The sequence below is a fragment of the Salminus brasiliensis genome, chromosome 20 (genome assembly GCF_030463535.1).
Source record: "Salminus brasiliensis chromosome 20, fSalBra1.hap2, whole genome shotgun sequence".
Classification (NCBI taxonomy): domain Eukaryota; kingdom Metazoa; phylum Chordata; class Actinopteri; order Characiformes; family Bryconidae; genus Salminus; species Salminus brasiliensis.
The window spans coordinates 10,830,470-10,851,488 of record NC_132897.1 but is presented as its reverse complement, the minus strand read 5'-3'; the positions used below and the strand labels follow the sequence as shown (position 1 = coordinate 10,851,488).

General features: G+C 41.1%; 2 protein-coding genes across 2 annotated transcripts in view; both read left to right on the top strand.

Moving 5' to 3' along the window:
* Positions 1 to 6,132: 6,132 nt before the first annotated feature.
* Positions 6,133 to 13,848, top strand: cdk7 (cyclin-dependent kinase 7). Its single transcript, XM_072665045.1, has 12 exons — positions 6,133 to 6,249; positions 8,740 to 8,799; positions 9,083 to 9,116; positions 9,217 to 9,284; positions 9,671 to 9,739; positions 10,473 to 10,583; positions 10,689 to 10,807; positions 11,297 to 11,396; positions 11,957 to 12,043; positions 12,122 to 12,271; positions 12,509 to 12,653; positions 13,603 to 13,848. Exons 1-12 carry the CDS (start codon positions 6,184 to 6,186, stop codon positions 13,629 to 13,631), a joined length of 1,038 nt encoding a protein of 345 aa, XP_072521146.1. The 5' UTR covers positions 6,133 to 6,183; the 3' UTR covers positions 13,632 to 13,848.
* A 2,032-nt stretch (positions 13,849 to 15,880) lies between these two features.
* The window catches only part of serinc5 (serine incorporator 5), a 30,757-nt gene continuing 25,618 nt past the window's right edge, over positions 15,881 to 21,019 (top strand). The window contains exon 1 of the mRNA XM_072665096.1: positions 15,881 to 16,213. Coding sequence (XP_072521197.1) covers positions 16,187 to 16,213 — 27 coding nt within the window. The 5' untranslated portion in view covers positions 15,881 to 16,186. The remainder of the gene's footprint in view (positions 16,214 to 21,019) is intronic.

The window sequence follows — 21,019 nt, the reverse complement described above, 5'->3', positions numbered from 1 at the left end:
CTCTCCAAGATGCATTGAACAACCAAAACTCCTCCCAGTACAACTTAAACACCAGTAATAATTGCCGAGCAATGAGCCAATTTGCATATTCCATCCCACACAGCAAGATTTTAGTATTTGACAACTGAGTGTAAATGCATGTGGCTAAAATCTTACAGGATTCAAATCTAGATACTAGTCACATGAACAAGGTCTGTCTTGACAAGGACCAAATTGTGATGGCTAGATTAGAGTCGAGTATCTCAAAAACATCAGGAAGGTCTTGTGGGCGGTTTCTGGTATGACGTTGTATCTACCAAAGTGGTCCTATCTACCAAAACTGGTGAACTGCTGACAGGGTCATAAGCCACAAGGCTTTTTGATGCAGCATGAAGTGGACCTAGACAAAATAAGGCAGGTGGTTTTAATGTTATGGCTAAGTGTACTGAGTGGGTTTATGTATTCGTGTTTACTATTTACTGAAGAGACTGTGAAGACTGTAAACGGTGTAGAATTACACCATTAAAAAAGAGGGTAGATCAAGGGTTCTTTAGTAAAACCATGGTTACATGTACAATCATTACAAACCATTTAAAGAACTATTCAGTTGCTCAAATAGTTCATTACCAATTTAAATGGTTGATCTACACTCTTAAAAAGAGGGTTCCTACAGGGTTCTTCGGTAAGGCCATAGTTCCATATAGAGCCATGACTGTTTAATATATTAAAAAGTTCCTCACCTAGTTAAATGGTTCTTCCAGGGTTATTTAAGGGTTGTCTAGTAAAGGCAATGGTTCTAAACAGAGCTTAAATAGTTGGCTCTTCTACAGTCTTACAAAGGGGGTTCTTGAGGGGCTCTTTATAAAGGCAATGGTTCTATATAGAGCCAAGACAATTCAAAGAACTACTTAACTGCTTAAACGCTACTTTGCCTGGTTAAATGGCTCTTCTATGCTCTTAAATGGGTCCTTTAGTAAAAGCGGTCACATGGTTCAAAGTGGTCTCTATAATGGAAATAAATCGTCTTGTATGGAACCGTATGAACAGAAAAATGATTCTATCAAGCACCAAAAAGGGTTCTACTATTGTTCTACTAAGCCAAATAACTCTTTCAGTAGTACACTACATGACCAAGGGTCTGTAGACACTCATCTCTGCTCATCCAGTGTTTCTCCTGAAATCAAGGGTATTAATATGGAGCATGCCCTTCATTGCTGCAGTAACAGACACCACTCTTCTAGATTGCAGGACATGGCTGTCAAGATTTCATTGCATCCAGCCACAAGAACAGTAGTGAGGTCGGGAACTGATGTCAGATGATAAGTCCTGGCTCACAAACTCCACTCCAACTCCTCCCAAAGCTGCATCACTCCAGACAACACAATTTCACTGCCCCACAGCCTAATGCTGGGGGCCTTATCCCCCTCTAGCTAATGTTTGGCACTGAGCATGGTGACCTCTGGCTCATGTGCAGCTCCTTCAGAGCACCCCAGTCAACTGGCAGGGCTTTGCTATGGTGAATATACAGCACAAGCTGTGTGTATGCATTTGAACATTTCTGTCAGCAGTGAGGTTCACTACAAAAAAGCTTTTGACCACATCGTGTATATGGAACCATTTTAGGGCTAAGAGTCTCTGAGTAATATGTCAAAATCTGGTAACACTTTACTTGACATACACGATATGTCCAAATGTTTGAGGACATCCCTTCTCATGGATGCATTCGTCCACTTTAAGTTGCACCCACTGCTGACACAGACGTGCAAATGCACACACACTCACACACTAGCTTATCTAGTCCCTGTAAAAAAAAAGAAGAATAGCCAATTGTATACAACCCACTCAAGCAGATAACCAGTAACCTATTGGCATCATACCTCACACTTCTCATGGGCTAGAAGGGTCTAAGCACCCCCACGCACTGAGCTGCGGAGTAGTGGAACTGTGTTCTCTGGAATGATCCAATACTTTTGGGATCAGGTGATCATCCAACATCCTGACCTCACTAACGCCCTTGTCGTTAAATGCAATCATGTCCTCACAGCAATGCTCCAATATCTACTAGAAAGCCTTCTGAAGACAGGAGAAACAGTTACTCCAACAAAAGCAGGATAAACTCATTTTTAATACCCTTGATTTTAGAAGAACCAATGAATGAGCAGGTGTCCCAATACTTTTGTCCACATAGTGTAGTTTATCAACAAACCGAGTATCTGTTTGTTGTACAAGAGGCTATAAATGGGTCTAACTCAAGTAAAAGTGGAAGTATGGCGCCATTACTGGGACCAAACACCTGCTACCCTCCACCCTGCCAGCACAGGCAGTATCAGGCACTATAGAGGGGCTCGGCCATGACTAATATGGGGGTATGTAACAAGTACTTCAACCCTGAGTAACTTAAGTAACTACTAAAAAAACAACTAGGATTACTGTAAAAAGCTCACAGTAAAGCTTACATAAAAGTTGACCCTTTGTGGAAATAGGTGAAATGTACCCACAATAAAAAAACAACAACAATTAAAGGCTGAAATACATACGTTTAGGCGAGAATCCACAAGAATTGTGAACCTACACTCCCTAAAAATGTACAAAGCTCACTGATTTTGACAGCATTTCCAGGAAACTCTTTCTAATAACTCCAAAGCTGTGCACCTTTTGTTCTGAAAGTGGATCCCTGCAACAAGCACAATTATGTCAGTCTTTTTCTAAATCACTCAGTAAGTTAAGGCATGAATCACTCGATACCCCTTCACCCCCATTTCCAGAGAAGACAGACTACGGTCTGACCTATTCACCCATATATTAATCAACTAGAGAACTGGAGTGTCTATTATCAAGCAAGAAATGACTGTGGTCTTAAAAGGTACAGCTGTTCATCAGAAGCCTACTTGAAAACTGCTAGCTTTTCATGAGAGACCCACTTTTTCTTAAACCTCATTAGTAACTCATTCAGAGGAAGGAGCACGCAGGCCCCTGAGTGTTGATTTGGTTTCTCGGATTCACTCAACATCTGCCCACTCGCTACCAAACCTAACAGTTGTGGAATGAATCATCTCGAGCTCCACGGGGAGCAGAAATGACTGCAACATGAAGCCGATGCTGACTAGCAGCGTCTTGTAGGACACGTTTTCTGAATCGCAGAAGGTTCTGCTGAAGGCCACATGAAGCTAGTAAATCCTTTCGAGAATCTATCTGCTAAATCAAAATGACACCACGATGATTCATACTTATTATCATGCGATGCGATTTATGATAACAGCAAAAGCAGATGATGAACCATGAAAGCCGCGTTCCTCGTACTGCAGCTTGAGAGGTGCGCTGGACTGTAATTGTGCATGGAGAATAAGAAAATGGCCCCACAAACAAAGCATGCAATACATGGAAAATGTGGAACTAAACGGAAATTGGAGCGCTTGTCTAGCTCGAAGACGGCTGTTATCTCCTGCAGGACTAGACTGCACTGTCCTGTACTGTGGAAGGCGAGTGTTTTGCACTGAGAGAAGAGGAGAGAAGCACGTGTGGAAACGCTATCCCTCATTTAGAAGAAAAGAGGTTATCCGATCTATTAGAATTAGGTGCCTCCAAATCACATTTGTGTCATGAAACCACCCAGAAAATGATTTTGTAATTTGAGGACACGGTCTCCGACAGCAGTTGGGGAAATTTATCTGATGGGGTTAGTGCACCAAACCACAAATGTGTTTATCAAAGTCAGAGGAAGTGGGCGTTCTCAAAAAGAAAAGAGCCTGAGCCAACCACTTCCTGTTAAGATGGGAAACTTCTGATGGTGTTATAAAGTGTACAGTAAACAAGTCGAACAAAAAAGGTATTGAAAAGGAAACGAGGCCCTGAGAATGATCCCGAAACTAAAGCTATAGCTGCAGACGTAAAAAAAATAAAAAATAATAATGAATAAATAATTTTTTAAAAATCACTAGACAACACACACAACACACAACACACAAGATGCATAAGGTGTAACAGGTTTTTTCCAGACGTCTTTGTGAGTATCAGTTACAAAGGCAGTTGGCACTGAATTTCACACTCTTAGCTGTGAGGTAGATGTGACAGAAACTGTGAGCTTAAACGCTGTTCCTGTTACCAACACCTGTCAGTCAGCTAATTAGCCTCGCGCCTCAAGCAACGCAACTTTAGAATTTTACTAATTTCTGCAATAACTGGCACGCATCTCGTTTCTTACAGTCAGACGCTTGAACACTCAACCATGGTTCGTAGAGATGACCTTATGAGTGTCTTACAATCTCCTGTACCAAATCATCTAGTTCAGATGTGTCCAAACATTGTGTCTTCAACTGAAAATGATGCTTGCCGTGTTCTTCCATCAAAACCCAAGTTTGTAATAGAGACACACCTTTTGGAAAAAAAGTATTGGGACACTGGCTTAAGAGCTAACTGTCTCTACTGTCCAGGAAAGGCTTCTTAATAGGTTTTTGAGCATTGCATGGTCACCACTCCACCTGATCTCCAGCTCCCAACTCACCCCAAAAGTATTGGATGGAGCACCAGCCATCATTCCAGGGAACACAGCTCAATGCTGGGGTGCCTTATACCCCTCTAGCCCATGCATGGCATTAGGCACGGTGCCAATAGGTTGGTGTTTATCTGCTCCAGAGAGTCCTATTCTATTGGCAGTGCTTCTCTACAGGGACTAGACAAGCTGTGTGTGTGTGCATTTGCACATCTGTGTCAGCAATGGGTGTAATGCAGCTTAAAGCAGCTTAATGCATTCATCAGAAGGGGTGTCCACAAACATTTGACATTGTAGACACTGTAGTATAACTGTTTTAACAATGTTATAATTGTTATAAGAGTGTCCATAAGCACTGACACGTATGTTTTTAGGGCAGAACTGGTGAAAAGGTGTAATATTAAGTATATACCATTTATTTTCTAATATTTAGAAGTACTGACAATCAACATTTAGCAACATATTCCCTTTTCATAGATACTTGAAAGTTCACAGTCTTAAAGCTGGTGAGCATTACCAAGCATTGCTGATCACATGGCTCACTCTGGACGGACTACTGGAGACTGTTAAAAATCATATGCCACCATGAGAGCCAGAGAGCTTGAAGGCAGTCCAACTGAGAGACAGCCTGCCTCACACTACTGAGTCTACTCCCATTCTCAAGCATCTTGGGCCTGGATCTCAAACAGAACAAGCAGACTCTCAGGGTCTGTTTGCTTTATTTGTACTAGCTTGGGGCTTGTTTAACGTCTCACGTTTCATAGCTTCACGCTGGATGTATCATCTTAAATGCCTGAATGTGAGAGGCAGCTTTTCCGTTGAAATAGGCAACAGTGCCCTCTGCAGGGAGGAGGAGTGAAGGTTACATTGACGTAGGGAAGACATGGAAAATTGCTGGCAACATAACCCAATGACTACTGTGTTCACGAATAATAAATAAAAAAAAGTATGTAACACGTTTATACATAATATTTCAAATGAAATTCCGATTATGTCTGCTGAAATGTTCCACTATCAGAGAAAGTGTTTGATCAAACCAATGTCACACTTCATACTTTAACACTAGTGCTGACCTTTGAGTAGTATTTGGTAAGTGTTATTTGTTGGGGTAGTTTTAATAGTCTTAGTCTTATGTTTCTTTATGGATTAGAGCAAATATGTCTGTGAGTGCCTTCCTGTAAGTGTGAAGTACACTTCTAAGTTATAGTACCTTCTTGTAACACACACACACACACACACACACACACACAAAACATTTAATTAATAATAAAAAAAAGAAAGAAAAAAAAAAGAAAAGTCAGGTACAGAGCATGCAATGGTCTGCATAAACAAATGCACCTTCCTTTTTTAATAGTAGGGCAGTAAAAAATAATCAATAAAAACCCCACCCTCCATTTTCAGAGCTCTCAATGCAATAAAATGCCCGCGAACTAAAATCTTACTGTTAATTACAGCAGGTCTGCATTAGAAAGTCGTCTTTAATTAATTAAATATACCGTTGTTTGGCTGATGGAGCATTTCAGGGAAAACAGCAGGCAGCGCTGGGCATTATCGCTGATCTTTAAACCGTTTTCCGGACAGACAGTCAGGTATTATGTTTTATAGATCAGCTTTTGAGTGTCGGGAACGTTCCCGGGGACTCTTGTTTCCCCCGGATGTATTTAGAGCGCTTTAACTGAACGGCAGCTTCGCTTTTCACAAAGAAATCTCGCATCATGGCTTTGGACGTGAAGTCCAGAGCGAAAAGATACGAAAAGCTGGACTTTCTTGGAGAGGGTCAGGTAATGCACACCGTTCAATGTGCTCAGTCTGCCAAACGAAGAGATCCATGTGCGCTTTTGAGGCAGGTGGAGTCTATCGGAGCCCGTTAGCTTAGCGACGCTACTGTTAGCCGTAGACTGTCAACATTGGGGTTTTCATAGTTTCGCTGTTTTGACATTTGTAAGACACGAAGTGACTGAAGTAGATAACACACCAGTGTGAACTGATGCACTGTTAGCTAGCTAGCTATAGCTTGTGTATAAGCTCTGCTGTGAAGCTCTGAGTACTTCGTAGCTACTTCATGTGTTAATATTTGCTCACTTTTTAAATACAGTGTTCTGCAGTTTCCTGAATCCATGTTCTGGTGGTGACAGCGTTTTCTGCTGCTCGCATTTCAGAGCAAAGAGATCCCAGTAGAGCCCAACTTACAGCATTTAGCTAGAGATAGCTATGATGCTGAACGTCGCTGGATGCAGTTCTGTAGGACTGCTGTCACTATGGTCAGAAACAGCAGTCATATGAATAACCTCCACATTAATCCCAGTTTAGCAGACTATCAAGAAAGCTGTAAAGAATTCCTACTCACATTGACTCTCATGGCTTCCACATTCAAGAAACCCACATTTACAAGTGTCAGTAGTGCTCCTTAGGACTCGACGGCAAGTCAGGGGCCGGATTGTCAAAACACTTACTCCGTCATACCCTACTGCTGATATCCTGGCATTTTCAGCACAACAAGGGTCTCTAGGGTTTCCTCAGAATGGTGCGATAAAGAAAAAAACATCCTGTGAGTGGCAGTTCTGCAGACGGAAACATCTGGTTGATGAGAGAGGTCAGCCAGAGAGGCAGGACTGGTTTGAGCTATTGGTAATTGGTTAAGCACCACTAGGCATTAATGTTCAGATACACCAATCAGCCATAATATTAATATCACCTGCTTAATATTGAGTAGGTTCCCCTGTGTGCCACCACAGCAGAACTGTCCTTTCGATGCATTGGACTCCACAAGACCTCTGAAGGCGTCCTGTGGTATCTGGCATCAAGACGTTAGCAGATGATCCTTTAAGTCCGGGTAGGTACTAACCACTGCATACCGGGGGGGGGGGGGGGGTTGGGGGGGTGATGAACATCTGCCTGATGTTTTGGAGATGTTCTAGTCTAGTCTAGACATCACAATTTGTCCCCTGTGACTCAGAGACTCGGATTCCTTTCCTTTCAACACGTCTCTTAGGAACTGCCAGCTCTTGCTGCCTGAGACATCCCACCTCTTGACAGATGCCACTGTGGACAAAACTAATCAATGGTTTTCACCTTTTAAATGTTATGGCTGATCGGTGTATGCAGGCAAGGATGGTGATGTACCATGTGTTGCATCCTCAGACTGCGCTCACATACAGGTTTAGTCTGTTGTCTATTTCTTGACTATCTTTACCAACTAGAAAGCCTCACAGCCCACAAAAAAAAAAAAAGGCTTTTACTTTCACACTCAGTCACTTTTTAGTCTGTTCATGGAAGTATTTTTACATTTGACACATTGATATTGTTTGTTAAACATTTATTTTTGTTGCTTTTTTCAGATTTCCATTCCTTTTCTCTCTGGTTCTGTGATCTGTGGTTTTCTTTGACTCAGCATGTGTGTTTTGGCACTCAGACAGGCACTGAGCGTTGGTCATTAGTATGCATCTGCAGTGGTAAAGGGAGATAATCAGACTACCATGCTGCACATTTTTCATGGTGTAGTACAGTTCCTACCAAGCTTTTATGAGTCTGGCCCAGCAGATTTGATTTGTGTTAAAAAAAAAGTCCTGAAAGTAGTTTTCTCCTGGAACATTATATCAGCAGGACACTGCCAGTGTCAACTAAACGATACAGTCTGACCCTACTCAGAACATGGAGTTTTTCTCCTATTCAAGAATTCTTTTGTAGCTACTTTTGCTTCTGCATGATTGGGTATTTAATTGCAGTGACAGTACTGTTCCTGAGGGCTGTTTTTACACTGCCCTGCTGTTTTCCCCTTATTTCCCCATTTACTAGTCGCTCATGTTATATTGTGGATCATATTATAAAGGTTAAGATATTAGGTTCTGTTTTCATGCTCCACTGTAAAATAGCTCCACACTGCAGACTCTCAAGTCTTTACCTTCTGAGAACATCCACACTGCTGCTGAATGGGAATAATGTCTGTTAATAGCACCTTGAGGACACCAGATGGCGCTCTAAACTCTGGATAAAACAAAGACTCAGAACTGGATTGCGATTAAAATATCCGATTCTCAAACCATTAAACGATGCCTGGATTGGATCAGGACATTCATAATTGCAGCTAAATGGCAGTTCCCATTCACCTCGTTCACCAGTTAGACTTCAGTACCAGTGGCTGGTTACCTTGAAAGCATTCAGGGCTAGCTGACGTATGCTCTTCTGTGCTGAAGTTCTTGGTTTAGTCAATTATTCCTGATTGTGTTGGCTATGCACATTGCCATGACCTTGTTTTTCTGTCTCTTTTGCAGTTTGCCACTGTTTACAAGGCAAGAGACAAAACGACAAATACCATTGTTGCAATTAAAAAGGTAAGATAATTAAAATGGATAAACTATAAATGGATTCAGTCAAGTGCATAACACTTACTGACAGTGTTCCCTCAGAGAAATACAGCTAAAATTCACAATTTTAATGCAGCTAATTAATTAGATTAATTTATTATCAATTTGACATAAGTCGTAGCTTTTGTAAGCTACAAGTTTTGTTTTTGTTTGATTTAACTGCAGATCTACCCAGTTTATCTTCAGGTTATCCTCTAAATGTCACTTTTTAAGCTTCTTATTGTTTTTTTTTTCCCCTCTCTCTGAACAGATTAAAGTCGGACACAGAACAGAGGCTAAAGACGGTAAATGTTCATAAACGGACCTAAATCATTTACCTGACCAATAATAATCTCATATCTTTGTTGGTCGTGTCTCACGTCAGACCCTCCTCTTGTCTTTCAGGCATCAACAGAACAGCTCTCCGGGAAATTAAATTGCTGCAAGAGCTAAGCCACACAAACATTATTGGAGTAAGTAAGACTCTGTAGTATTACAGTGCTGCAGTGTTCTTCACTAAGAGCAAAGCATTTGGATATAAAGCATATCGTCGCTGTCCAATAAATAACATCTCCAAAATGGTGACTTTACAAGAGAAGGCAAATATGTGTTTAACTTTGAGTTGATGTTGATGAACAGTAAGAGGTTTATTCCAGGTGATTTAGAGCATTTCTATGGGTCCGTTTGTCCAGAATTGTTTACACCGTGTACTCTGGCAGCTTCAGGGAGTTTAAACCATGGGAAAAATTAATAACAGAGATGCCCGTTTTCATTGGACAGCAGCGATATGAGATTTTGCGTATCATCATACTCACTTGTGCTTTAAGAGTAATCAGCTTTTCTTTAAATGCTTCCAAAGCTCCTTGATGCCTTTGGACACAAATCCAACATCAGCCTTGTGTTCGACTTCATGGAGACGGATCTGGAGGTAAACATGGGACAGGATTTGACAGCGTTTAAATGCCAGCTTATGAGTCCTGAACCAATGCCTCTGTGTGCTTTTGTCATGTTATTTAAAACTGGCCCTTTTAATGCTACTTTAAAAATCAATATAGACTCTCATCGCTTTTCCCAAATAGCTATTATGAAATTAGAGGGCAGATGCCAAAAGCAGATGGATGATTCAACGAGGATGGGATGTGGACGCACATGTTTATTTTTAACCTGTTTGCTGCTTATAATGTGACTTCACACAGTGATTGTGTGGCCAGGGCCTTTTTTGCCTGTTGGTAATGTCTGTAATAATCTCTTGTCAGTTGTAATCTCAGCTGTAAAATGATGGATCACATGCATTTGTAATATATTGCATCTGAACATCCATGTAATGTTTAGACCAAAAAGCTGATGCATTATATTTACAAAGTTTGTGGACACATGCTTATCCAGTGTGGTGGTTTTTTGTTTTGTTTTTTTTCTGCGATCAAACAATCGCAGAAAACGAGGCTTGTATATCCTTTTTTGCTGCAATCATATCTTCTACCATCTTCTACATATCTTCTACCATCATGAAAGGCTTTCTACTAGATTGTGGGACAATGCGGTGAGAAATGGATTGCATTGATTAGGCTCATGTGTAGCTTCTCCAGAGCATGGTTATTGTAGTCTAGAAATATAGTTATGTAACCCTGAGGTTTTTAGATTTACTTTTTTTCCCCCTCCAGGTGATCATAAAGGACACAAGCCTTGTGCTGACACCAGCCAACATCAAGGCATACATCCTGATGACCCTGCAGGGCCTGGAATACATGCACAGTCACTGGGTCCTGCACAGGGTCAGAATAGAAGAGCATGGTTCATAATAAGAAATAATATTTTAGCCATTTTTAACTGAAATGCAGTAAATGATTTCTTTCCATTATCTCTCTGCTCTCTTCCAGGATTTGAAGCCCAATAATTTACTACTAGATGAAAATGGAGTACTGAAAATTGCAGATTTTGGATTGGCGAAAGCATTTGGAAGCCCTAACAGAGTCTACACACATCAAGTCGTGACCAGGTGTATATATTTTGTTTAATTATTTAAAAATATATAGATTTTAAATGTTACATTTTTGAATTTCTGGCTAACCATTACTAATAACACATTTATTGAAACTGATGTGGGGGTGTGTGTGTGTGTGTGTGTGATCTAAAAATACATTGGTAAATTAATGTTTGTAGGGCTGGGCTGTAAAACTTGAATACAAAAATGCTGTATTTAAAAATGTTGAATTTTAAAATGATCACGTCTGATGTGTAAGATTCTGTTCTGTGTTCCACTACATGGCCAAATAAGCCCCAATGTGCATTTAAGGGAGATGCAGGGTTAGGGTACTGCGGGAGCAGGTGGGGGGAGTAACACTGTGATTCTCATCTAATTATCAGCTTTGATTTAAATATTGGACAGATTTCTGGTCATTAAATTAATTCACTTCAGGCACATTTAAAAGAAAACTGTACTTTCTGTCTGTATAATATTGGGCTTTTTTTTTTTTTCTTGTTTCAGATGGTACCGTGCCCCTGAGCTGCTCTTTGGGGCCAGGATGTATGGAGTAGGTGTGGACATGTGGGCTGTAGGCTGCATCCTTGCGGAACTCCTCCTTAGAGTAGGTCACAATGCTGTTGACTTTAATAGATCTGCTTTAATAGATCTGATCCAGGTTCGATTTTTAGGAATGCAATTTTAAAGCAAATATATTGGTTGTTATATGTTGATTTTCTAAGTAAAAGAGTTAATAATCCTTGACATATCACTGCTGTCCAATGAAAGACTTGTATTTGTATCCATTGTTTTATCTATTGTTTGAACCCTGTAGCTGCTCAGTGTAAATAGTTTTGAATGAATGGACCAATAGAAATGCTTCAAAGAAAAAAAAAAAAGCGCTCTTATTTTATATTGACATTCTATTCAAGTTAAGACCATTTTTCTCTTGTAAAGTCACCATTCCGGGCATGTTTTTCATTGGACAGTGATAATGCTCTTTCTGCAGTCCTAATGCTCAATTATTTATTTACCCAACGTAACAAATAAAATGTGGCATAAATAAAGGTTATGACTCCTTTTAATGTTCCTGTTTTCAATCTTAGCAAATACAGAGTGTTCGCCTACAACTGCATTGTGTGTTCTTTTGTTCTGTGTATTAAATTTATCTCTCTTGTTATAAAGGTACCTTTTCTGGCTGGAGATTCTGACCTGGATCAGTTGACAAAGATATTTGAAGCCTTGGGGACTCCAACAGAAGACATTTGGCCTGTATATCACGTTTATATTTTGTATAAAGTGTTTAGATAATAAATGTTATACATGCTAATTTCATTTCACTGTTTTAAGGGTATGACCAGTCTTCCAGACTTTGTATCGTTTAAACCATTTCCGGGCACACCCTTGGAGCACATTTTCAGCGCAGCTAGTGATGACTTACTTGAGCTCCTGCAAGGCCTGTTCACCTTTAACCCCTGCACCCGCATCACTGCCTCAAAGGTACCAGCATAGATACAGTTTTAGCTCAGAAATGAGGTATATGTCCTGTGATTTCACCTTAGTTATAGTTCAGTTAGGTTTTACTCTAGTTTTACAGCTATTTAATTAGCTGGCTGACTTTCACCTGTCACTATTAGCAATGCATGCAATACGGGAATCTGCGATGTGTCATTTGCATGTAGCTATACTTCTATAATTGATTTGACATGTTTACTCATTCTCTAAATGGACATTTAGGCCCTGAAGATGCGATATTTCAGCCAGAGACCAGGGCCCACCCCAGGCCCTCAGCTGCCCAGACCAAACTCCTCAGCAGAAGCTCTAAAAGAAAAAGAAAATCTCACCATTGGCATTAAGAGGAAGCGGGATGGTATTGATCAAGGTGAGAACAGTTACCATTTAAGCAGGGTTCTCCTAACGTGAAATACTGGTTTGTAGTGGTTAACTATTCTGAATCTATTCATAAATATCAAATCAGTTTTCTAGATATTAATGGATAACGTAAATGTTGACTGAAAGCAAATAGCATATGGAGGCACTTTTAGCTGTTTGTTGGCAGCAACTATACCCGATTGTTTTTTGTTGCATTCAACCAAAGGACCAAGGAAAGCTTCCACCCACTTTGGAGCCGAGATACAGCAGCGTTTCATCTTTTTACTGATAGTGAATCTCTCCACAACCCCCCCCCCCATACACCCCCCCCCCACTCTACAACAAGACCAAAGCAGCACACATTCCCTTATTTTCAAAAAAAACCAAGTAGAGTCACAGTAAGAGGAAAAATGCATCAACAATCATTTTCTTTCTAATGCCATTTCAGCCAGCTTAATTAAATCAGGTCATCGGGTGCCTAAAGATTTCCAGCCCTAATATCCAGTGTCACCCACAGGAGGATTTCCCAGTTTTTTTTTCTTACTACTGTTGCCCCTGGCTTGCTCACTAGGTGCCCAGACTTGGATCTCCGTAAACCTGCTTTGTGACACTTGGTTTAAAGCAAATCTAAATGGACTTTATTTTTCTTAATTTCAATCAAGGTTGCACATTTATATCAAACAATCTGACATCTTGAGAATGGTGAAAACATTTGGACCATAGAATGTCCTAGAATGGAACTATTCAGATGTTTGGATTGGTGATAATTAGCTATTGTGTCCCAATTAATCTAATTCACAGTGTGGGTTAAAGAATTTTAATTGCAACTGTATAACGTGCGTTTTCAAGTAGCACATTCACAATGCATCTGTATGTAGTAATGTAATTTTGCAATTCTTGCTATATTCACAAATGTAAGTCTGTTTGGCTTTACTTACAGTCTTTTGTTGTTTGTACAGGAACCCTGAAGAAAAAGTTGGTGTTTTAGGTGAGGAGGTCTGGAGATCCTGCCTGCCTGCCCGCCTTTGAGTCAAGTGACCACTAGTGCTGCTGAAAACCTCAACAAACAATAAATACATTGGTCATTCATCTAACATAATGATCATGACTGCTGGGACAGACATATTTATGGTAACTCGATTGTGATATTTTTGTCAGTTATTTTTTTACATACTGTAAGTAATTAAATTATGAGAGAGAATTGAGTGCTGTTTTCTGTCATGCTTTCATTCAATTTCAAATTATGCATTCCACCCATTTGCCAACACAATTGTTATTTATTTAGACGCTCTTAATCTTTCAGAGACGGGGATTTATCATGTAAGCTGCTGGTCCCTGGATGGATTCAGCAGCTTCATTTATGTGCTCTGGTTGCTAAGCAACCAGAATTTGGGTCCCAAACTGCATAGGGGGCTCTGTGAGCTTGATTCAGTGGCCTTGTACACTGTTTGATGAAATTTGGGGTTGAAGCCCTTTGTCCTACAGCTCTACAGTTTTCTGATCAAAACACTCTCAGTATTTAGTGCAAAATGATGATCTTGTCATGTGATGGACATCATCGTGACTCTCCAAATACAAACATAATTAATTATTGTACTTATTTGATTACCATCCCCATCCTGTTCAATTTTTTTTTTTTTTAAAGAAGCAGAAATTAGTTTTATCCTGCCAGCTTTCTCACTAGTCCTGTCTCTTGGTGCCTATCCATGTAAATATTTCTCATGCTGATTCATTACTTGGCACCGAAGCCCTGAGGGAGGTGCTGTTGTTCCACACCACTCGCCACCTCATCTGTCAGCTTAGTGCCTCATTGGACACCGCTCTGCTTCTTCAGCTGGGCGTCAGAAAAGTTTGTCTTCTGCCATAGCAACCTGGATCGTGTGCAACTATGCAGCACACCAGATACAGAAAGGGTGGGATACACCACCTTTTGGCCTAAAATACCAAAGTCATTGACACGATACTGCTGAAGTTGGAGTTCTGACACTTATTTGGAGGGGTGATTGAGTCGGGTTTAAATTCAGCACCTACAGCACCTACAGTGTTTTTTCTTATGTTTGCAGCAATATTAACCCATTCATTTAACAATTTGTATTAGTTTGAGAGGGTAAAGTGCTACAGCCCTTGTTCAGATTGATGTTCCACCCTGGATAAACATTTAATCAATACTTATTGCGAATTTTATTATAAATTTTATTTTATATATTTAGTTTGAAATCAGTATGGCTCCCTCAACCACAAATCTAATTAAAGAAGTCTCATGCATCATTAAATTCACGTATGACCGTCACTGGGCGGAGGGGCGGTACCAGACCCTTAGTTTGATCCTAAACACACCTCACAATTCACAATGCACAACTCCAAGCGGCGCAAGCTGAAAACTGCCCCCACAGTCCCCTGCCCTGAATGTTCACTGAAACCATCTGTGGAGAGACCTCGAAAAGAGCAGTCGAGCCAGGATTCTCACCAAACTAGAAACCTTGTGCAAGAAGGAACAGGTGAAACTCTTGCAAAGAAAAAGTGAAAGAGTCAAAGCTGCTACAAGAAGCGTTTACAAGCTGTAATACTTGCCAAGGGGGTATTACTAGGTTCTGATATTTTTATTTATTTATTTAAAATATGGAAACAAATACAGGTTTCATTTAACACTGTACCTTTTGTATGCCATTGCATGATAAGATAAGATAGTCCTTTATTAGTCCCGCAGTGGGGAAATTCCCAGTGTAACAGCAGAAAGGGATAGCAAGACACTCAGTTACATTTAGTTAAACTTAGATAAATAATTTACACTATACACACAATATAAATAAGAATTAAAAGCGCAATAACAATACTATTTACAGCAAAAGACTCTTAATTGCACATATGGGGGGGATATTGCACATAGTATTCCCTGAACATGAACATGTGTGTGTAGTTAAGTGTGTGTGTATGTATGTGGTCTGCTGGGAGCAGTGGGCCAATAATGCCTTATAAATAACAAAGATATATTTTTTTACACTGGCTTCTATTGAAAGTTCAGTCAAATATGAGATTTTTCGTCTGACAGAGACACTGTTCTTTAACCAGGGGTGCTCAAACTTTTGCACGGCAGCCTACGAGCACACTAAAGTGCTATACTATGCCATACTGTCCACGTACTACCCCCCTCTCGCGCGGAGGGGGTCTGGGACGAGCGGACAGTAACAGCGCTGGGGCTGAAAACTAGAAACAATGACGACAACGGAAGTGACACACGCCGTGTGTGTTTTCTTTGATTTAATCTGAAAAAAAAAAAAAAAGCCGAAGTTCAGAGGGGGGATGTGGACGGTGTCCAGACCCACTGTAAGGGTATGAATTAGCCTTTATGTGGGCCCTCTTCTCCTCGACCAGAGCAATCTTTTCAGCCGCTCTCCGTCAGCAGCGGGCTTTGTCTCCGAGCTCGGAGCGGAGGAGCAGAGCGCGAGAGCCCGGAGCCAGACGGACACGACGAGGAGAACAACATCTGGCTCAAACTGGAACCGTAGATGTGAAGGGAGTTGCATTTACGGAGCCGTTTTAAAGATGTGCACTCCTTGCTGCGTGTCTCAGGTGAGTGTGGTCGGCGGCTGAACGCGAGTTTCTATGTTTTGATGGACGAAGGTCGCGAGCTGGAGACTAACGGAGCTGCTGCCCGCTGCTGCAGGTCACTGCCAGCTGATTTTCCTTTCTTTCTGGCCAGTCTGCTCTACTGGTTGAACTTCTTGAAGGCAGCAGTGGTCACTGGAAGACGAGGTGAAGCTTTAGCTAGTGGACGCCGGAGAGCTCGTCCGCACGCCTGCGAAGTTATTTTCTCCGTCGTGGCTCTTTGTCTGCTCGTTGTTGAGTTGTTGAGTTGGGAGCTAACAGGCTATCACTGCTCGGGGTCAGATTATCAGATGTTTCTATCTTATTTTTACACTCACTAGTGACCCACTGTAGTCTGGTAGAGCATCTCCATTACGTCATGTCCAGCGGCTGTGGTACAGTGCTGGGCAGTGGGGTCGAGGGTTTAGTGGTTCTGTCCTATTTAACAATGAGACCCAGCCTAACATCCCTGGAGCTCCTAAAGTCTGGAAAAGGCAAAAAAAGAGTCATATCTAGAGCCCTTAAAGGTTAAAACGTGAGCAAACAGGTCATTAGATTAAGGGAATGGTTTATGTGTCTAAATATGAAAGGTTTCATACATGTCTCGTGTTATCTGGACGATATTTAATAAGCGAATCCCCATCTGAACGTCTTACAGTTCAGTGTTGCCACTGCAGCCCGAAACTGCTTCAAATTGCGGACTGGGGTTCGATTCCCCCGCACTACACCAGTCCCTGGGCAAGACTCCGAACTCTGCATACCTCCTAGATACCTACTCAAATGTAGGCCGCTCTGGACAACAGCGTCCGCCAAATGCCAGAAATATGAATCTGGATAATTGCGTAAAACAATAATCTGCATCAGACAGATACAGAAGCGATATTTGATAACTTCCATTGTTATCAACTGGCCTACTGCACTTATGTAGATCATTTCATTATTTTTGTATTTGCATTTGTAACCCAGCATGTACAGAAATGAGTATTTTTGCATCGGCTCTAGTAATCCAGCAGGGTTTAGTCCCATTTTCTACATTTTATAAATGTTTATTTATCAACATTTGAATTTACAATTAAACCCATTTAACCGTAGACATACTAGTGTTGATGGTCTAATATAGATGTGTAATAATAATGTATTTAAAGACTAATTTAATACTTCAGGATGCACCAATACCACTTTTTCCTTTCCAATAGCAGATTTTCAAGTATCTGCCGATACAGACTACGGATACGGATACCAACTCGGACTTAAATACTGGATAGACGGCTATAAATACTGAGATGTATAGTGTGCCACTTTTTTATGCTTTACTTTTTTCTATCGTATCCCAAATAAGAGATAATAAGCTTGATAGAACAGCATTTACTGGTTGAGGAACTGCACGTTTGAAAAGTTTCAGAGCCAAGAAAAAATAGAAATTGCCACAATGCAGAAACATAATCTTGCAAACCGCGATCAAACAGCTTTTAACTGGTGTTTAAAATTCACATTTCAGAGCAGTGACAAAAAAAATGCCAGATTAGAAACGGAAAATACTCTGCAGCAATTTCACATTCAGGTACATGACAAGTACTATAATTCAGTTCCTGGCCTTTAAGCTTAAACTTTGGTTTCAGAACCAAAACAAAACAACACATGGAAACAAAAAGTATTTATTTAGTAAAAAAAAAAAAGTATTAAAGTATATATATTATATTAGACCATTTTACTGGTTGTTTAAACATTTGGTTTCATAACAAAGTATGCTAACAAAATCTTTGCAAAAAAAAAAAAAAAGTAGGGCATCAGTAAGCTTCATGGTATCGGTGCTCTCTATTAACGATATCGATACTGTGCGCAGTAATAATACTCGTAGGTTAAGTAGAAACAGTGAGTAAATCAAATACAGGCCCTTATTACATTTATATTTACATTTATGGCATTTAGCTGACGCTCTTATCCAGAGCGACTTACAAAGGTTACTCGTATTACAGAGGTGGGTCAATGCAGTGTTAGGAGTCTTGCCCAAGGACTCTTATTGGTGTAGTGCAGCATACATAGTCACCCATACCGGGAATCGAACCCCAGTCTCCCACATGGTGTGGTAGCTCAATGGCATGTTGCGCCACACCACCCACATTAAACCTTATTAGGGTTTACAAGTCACCTTTTTCTTTTTAAAATAATATAATAAAGTTTTTAAAACATAAAGCAAAGTTCTAGCAAATATTGTACAGAAAAATTACAAATGTATGTACTAGTTAATGTAAATCTGACAATTTTAACTTGCGTTATATGCATAACTTGAAATTAATGTATTAATTTGTTATTTGGTTGAAATTGAGGAAGCTTCTTTTTTTTTTTAGTAAACTCAGCATGTACAATTACAAACAGGGAAAAATACTGGATATCTTTGAGAATTCCCATATCAGTGCATCCCTTATTAATACAGTGTTGAGATGTGCTTTATTTCTCTGGAGACAAAGGAAAGCTGTTCTTTGGAAGGAGTGTTGCTTTGCTTAGAAACACATTCGCTCTTTGTTGTTTGTCTCACTGTGCTGGAGCAGACATTGAGCTGTTGTTTATGGTAGTCCTGTAACTAACACAGTCCGTGCCACCACTTGTGAAGACTCGCTGCCTAACAGCAGCGTTCAGTGGCTTTTAGAAGAGGTCTAATATCCATCAGTATCTGTTGACATTTCACTGACAGTTCTATTTAAGCTTGTTTCTGTTCAGCAAATGTGTTGGAACTGACCCTATTTAGCTGGAGAGGACAACACTAAAAGCACAGTTAAGGAGCGTTAGAGGAACGGTGGAGATAATCTGGGAAACGGAGAACAATGGATTTGTCAACACAGTGTCCTCCACATTCTTCGTGTGCTAATTTCTGCCTCGAGTGGCCTGCGTTTGCTGCTAACCCCCTGTTTTTGTATGTTGCGTGGTCCGCGGGTGGTCTTTTCATTTCCTAGTTGGATCCATGAGGCTGCTTGTTTGCATAAGATTAGCAGTGGACAACAGAAAGAAGGCGGCCTGCGTCTGCTGGGCTGTCTCATTAGCGCTAAGCCTGTCAGGAGTTGGTGGCCCCACGGGCAGCCAAGATGGTGCGAGATGGGCGCCGATGGTCTGCTGGCGCCTTTTTTGTGCCTGTGCACCTGATACCACTGCGCTGTGGTGTAGTGTTAGGGGATTTTCTTTGTAATTCTTAGCACAATCAAGCAACCCAGCAGAAATGGGCCTACACTTGTGAGTGTCTTTTAGATTCCAATGAGCCATTCAGGATCGTCAATGGGCACAAATCCTGAATCGGAGGATAAATTTCCATCTCAAGCAGGCAGTTTGAATTGGATAGGAAAGTGCTGCCCATGTCTGAAACCACACAACCTGGGAACAAGCAAAGCTTAGACTCAGAATGGTACTATGGATGTTTCCCTTGTAGGCCTGCTCCCCTTTTTGAGCTCGCAGCCTGTCTGGGTCGTCTCCTTCAGCCGTCTGCATTTGAGCTCCCCATTTCTCTAGACGGCGTGATGACTATCTCATGATTCAGGCGCAATGATGTAAGCTGTTTACAAGCAAGAGGTTTTATTGGCAAGTGAAGCTTTAGTTTATTTGGAAGTGCTGGTGTTGCTTTTATGAGCTGCATTCAGTTTTTATCAGATCCTAACAGGACGTAGGCACAGTCAGATTAATGATCTTAAGTAATTATCAGTTCATACATCTCGCCCCATTTCATTAAACTGGCTGTCTGTGGTTGGTGGCAGTTTATCGCAGTTTCAGCATTGTATTATTTGTTTAAGGCTGAACTGTGCATGATGAAACTTCATGAAATGTGCCTCTGGATGCTAGCCTATCTTGAGAAGCAGGACATATCTTGAGAACAAGCTGGCCTTTTTGACATTGTGGTTTTCAAGGACCCATACCTTACAGTTTCTTGTAGTTTTATGACATTTTATAACAAATGCTTAATGGTCAGATCTTATTCAGCATGAATGCAGTCTGAAATCAGCTACTGCTGTGGACGCGGACCATAAAGCATAAAAACTAGGCTAAGCCAGTATTCCAACATGCAATTTAAAATTATTTAGAGCTACTTAGAGCAAAGCTAACTAGCTTTCCAACACAACCCAAAAAGATCAGGGTGTGGTGGGTAGTGCTGGCCGGTGTGACCGTTTATTTAGTACCCCATTTAAAGTTCAGGTCCTAGGGTCTGTGTTTCTCACATACCATGAGAATTCAGTGCTGCATATGTTAACACTGTTGCTTTTAGAGCTGCCACGACTAATCGACTAATCGACTGAAATCGACGTCCAGATTAAATGGTCGACTAGTTGGTGACGTCATCGCGCATGTTTCTCGCGCTGACTAGGAGCGGTTCAGTCGCCAACAATTCAGCAAAGTTCAGCAATAACAGTGCGGGGTACAGTTTTACAGCCGCTGGCACCTTTTATAGTAATAATTACCTCAGTCTGGGCGCGGAGCTGCAGCGGAAACACGCAGACTGGGCGGCTGTCGGTCACGTGAACGGAGCGCGTGGAGAGAACCGGTACGGAGCAAGAAGGCAGAACGGACACACACCTGAGGCGCCATCTCTCTGGTGTGTGAGCTGAGAGTAGAGCTGGTGTGAGCCGTGGCAGTCTCATACGGACTCGGGCTGAGTGTAAACTGGCGAAATGAATGGCGATATAAACGACGGCCACTGTTTGAAGTGTCAGCCGGGATTCTCGTAACGCTCAACATGGCGTCTGTTTACAGATAAAGCCCCGCCCTTCAACAAAAAGAGCCAATCAGCGCTGTTTGTTTTCAAACCAGCAG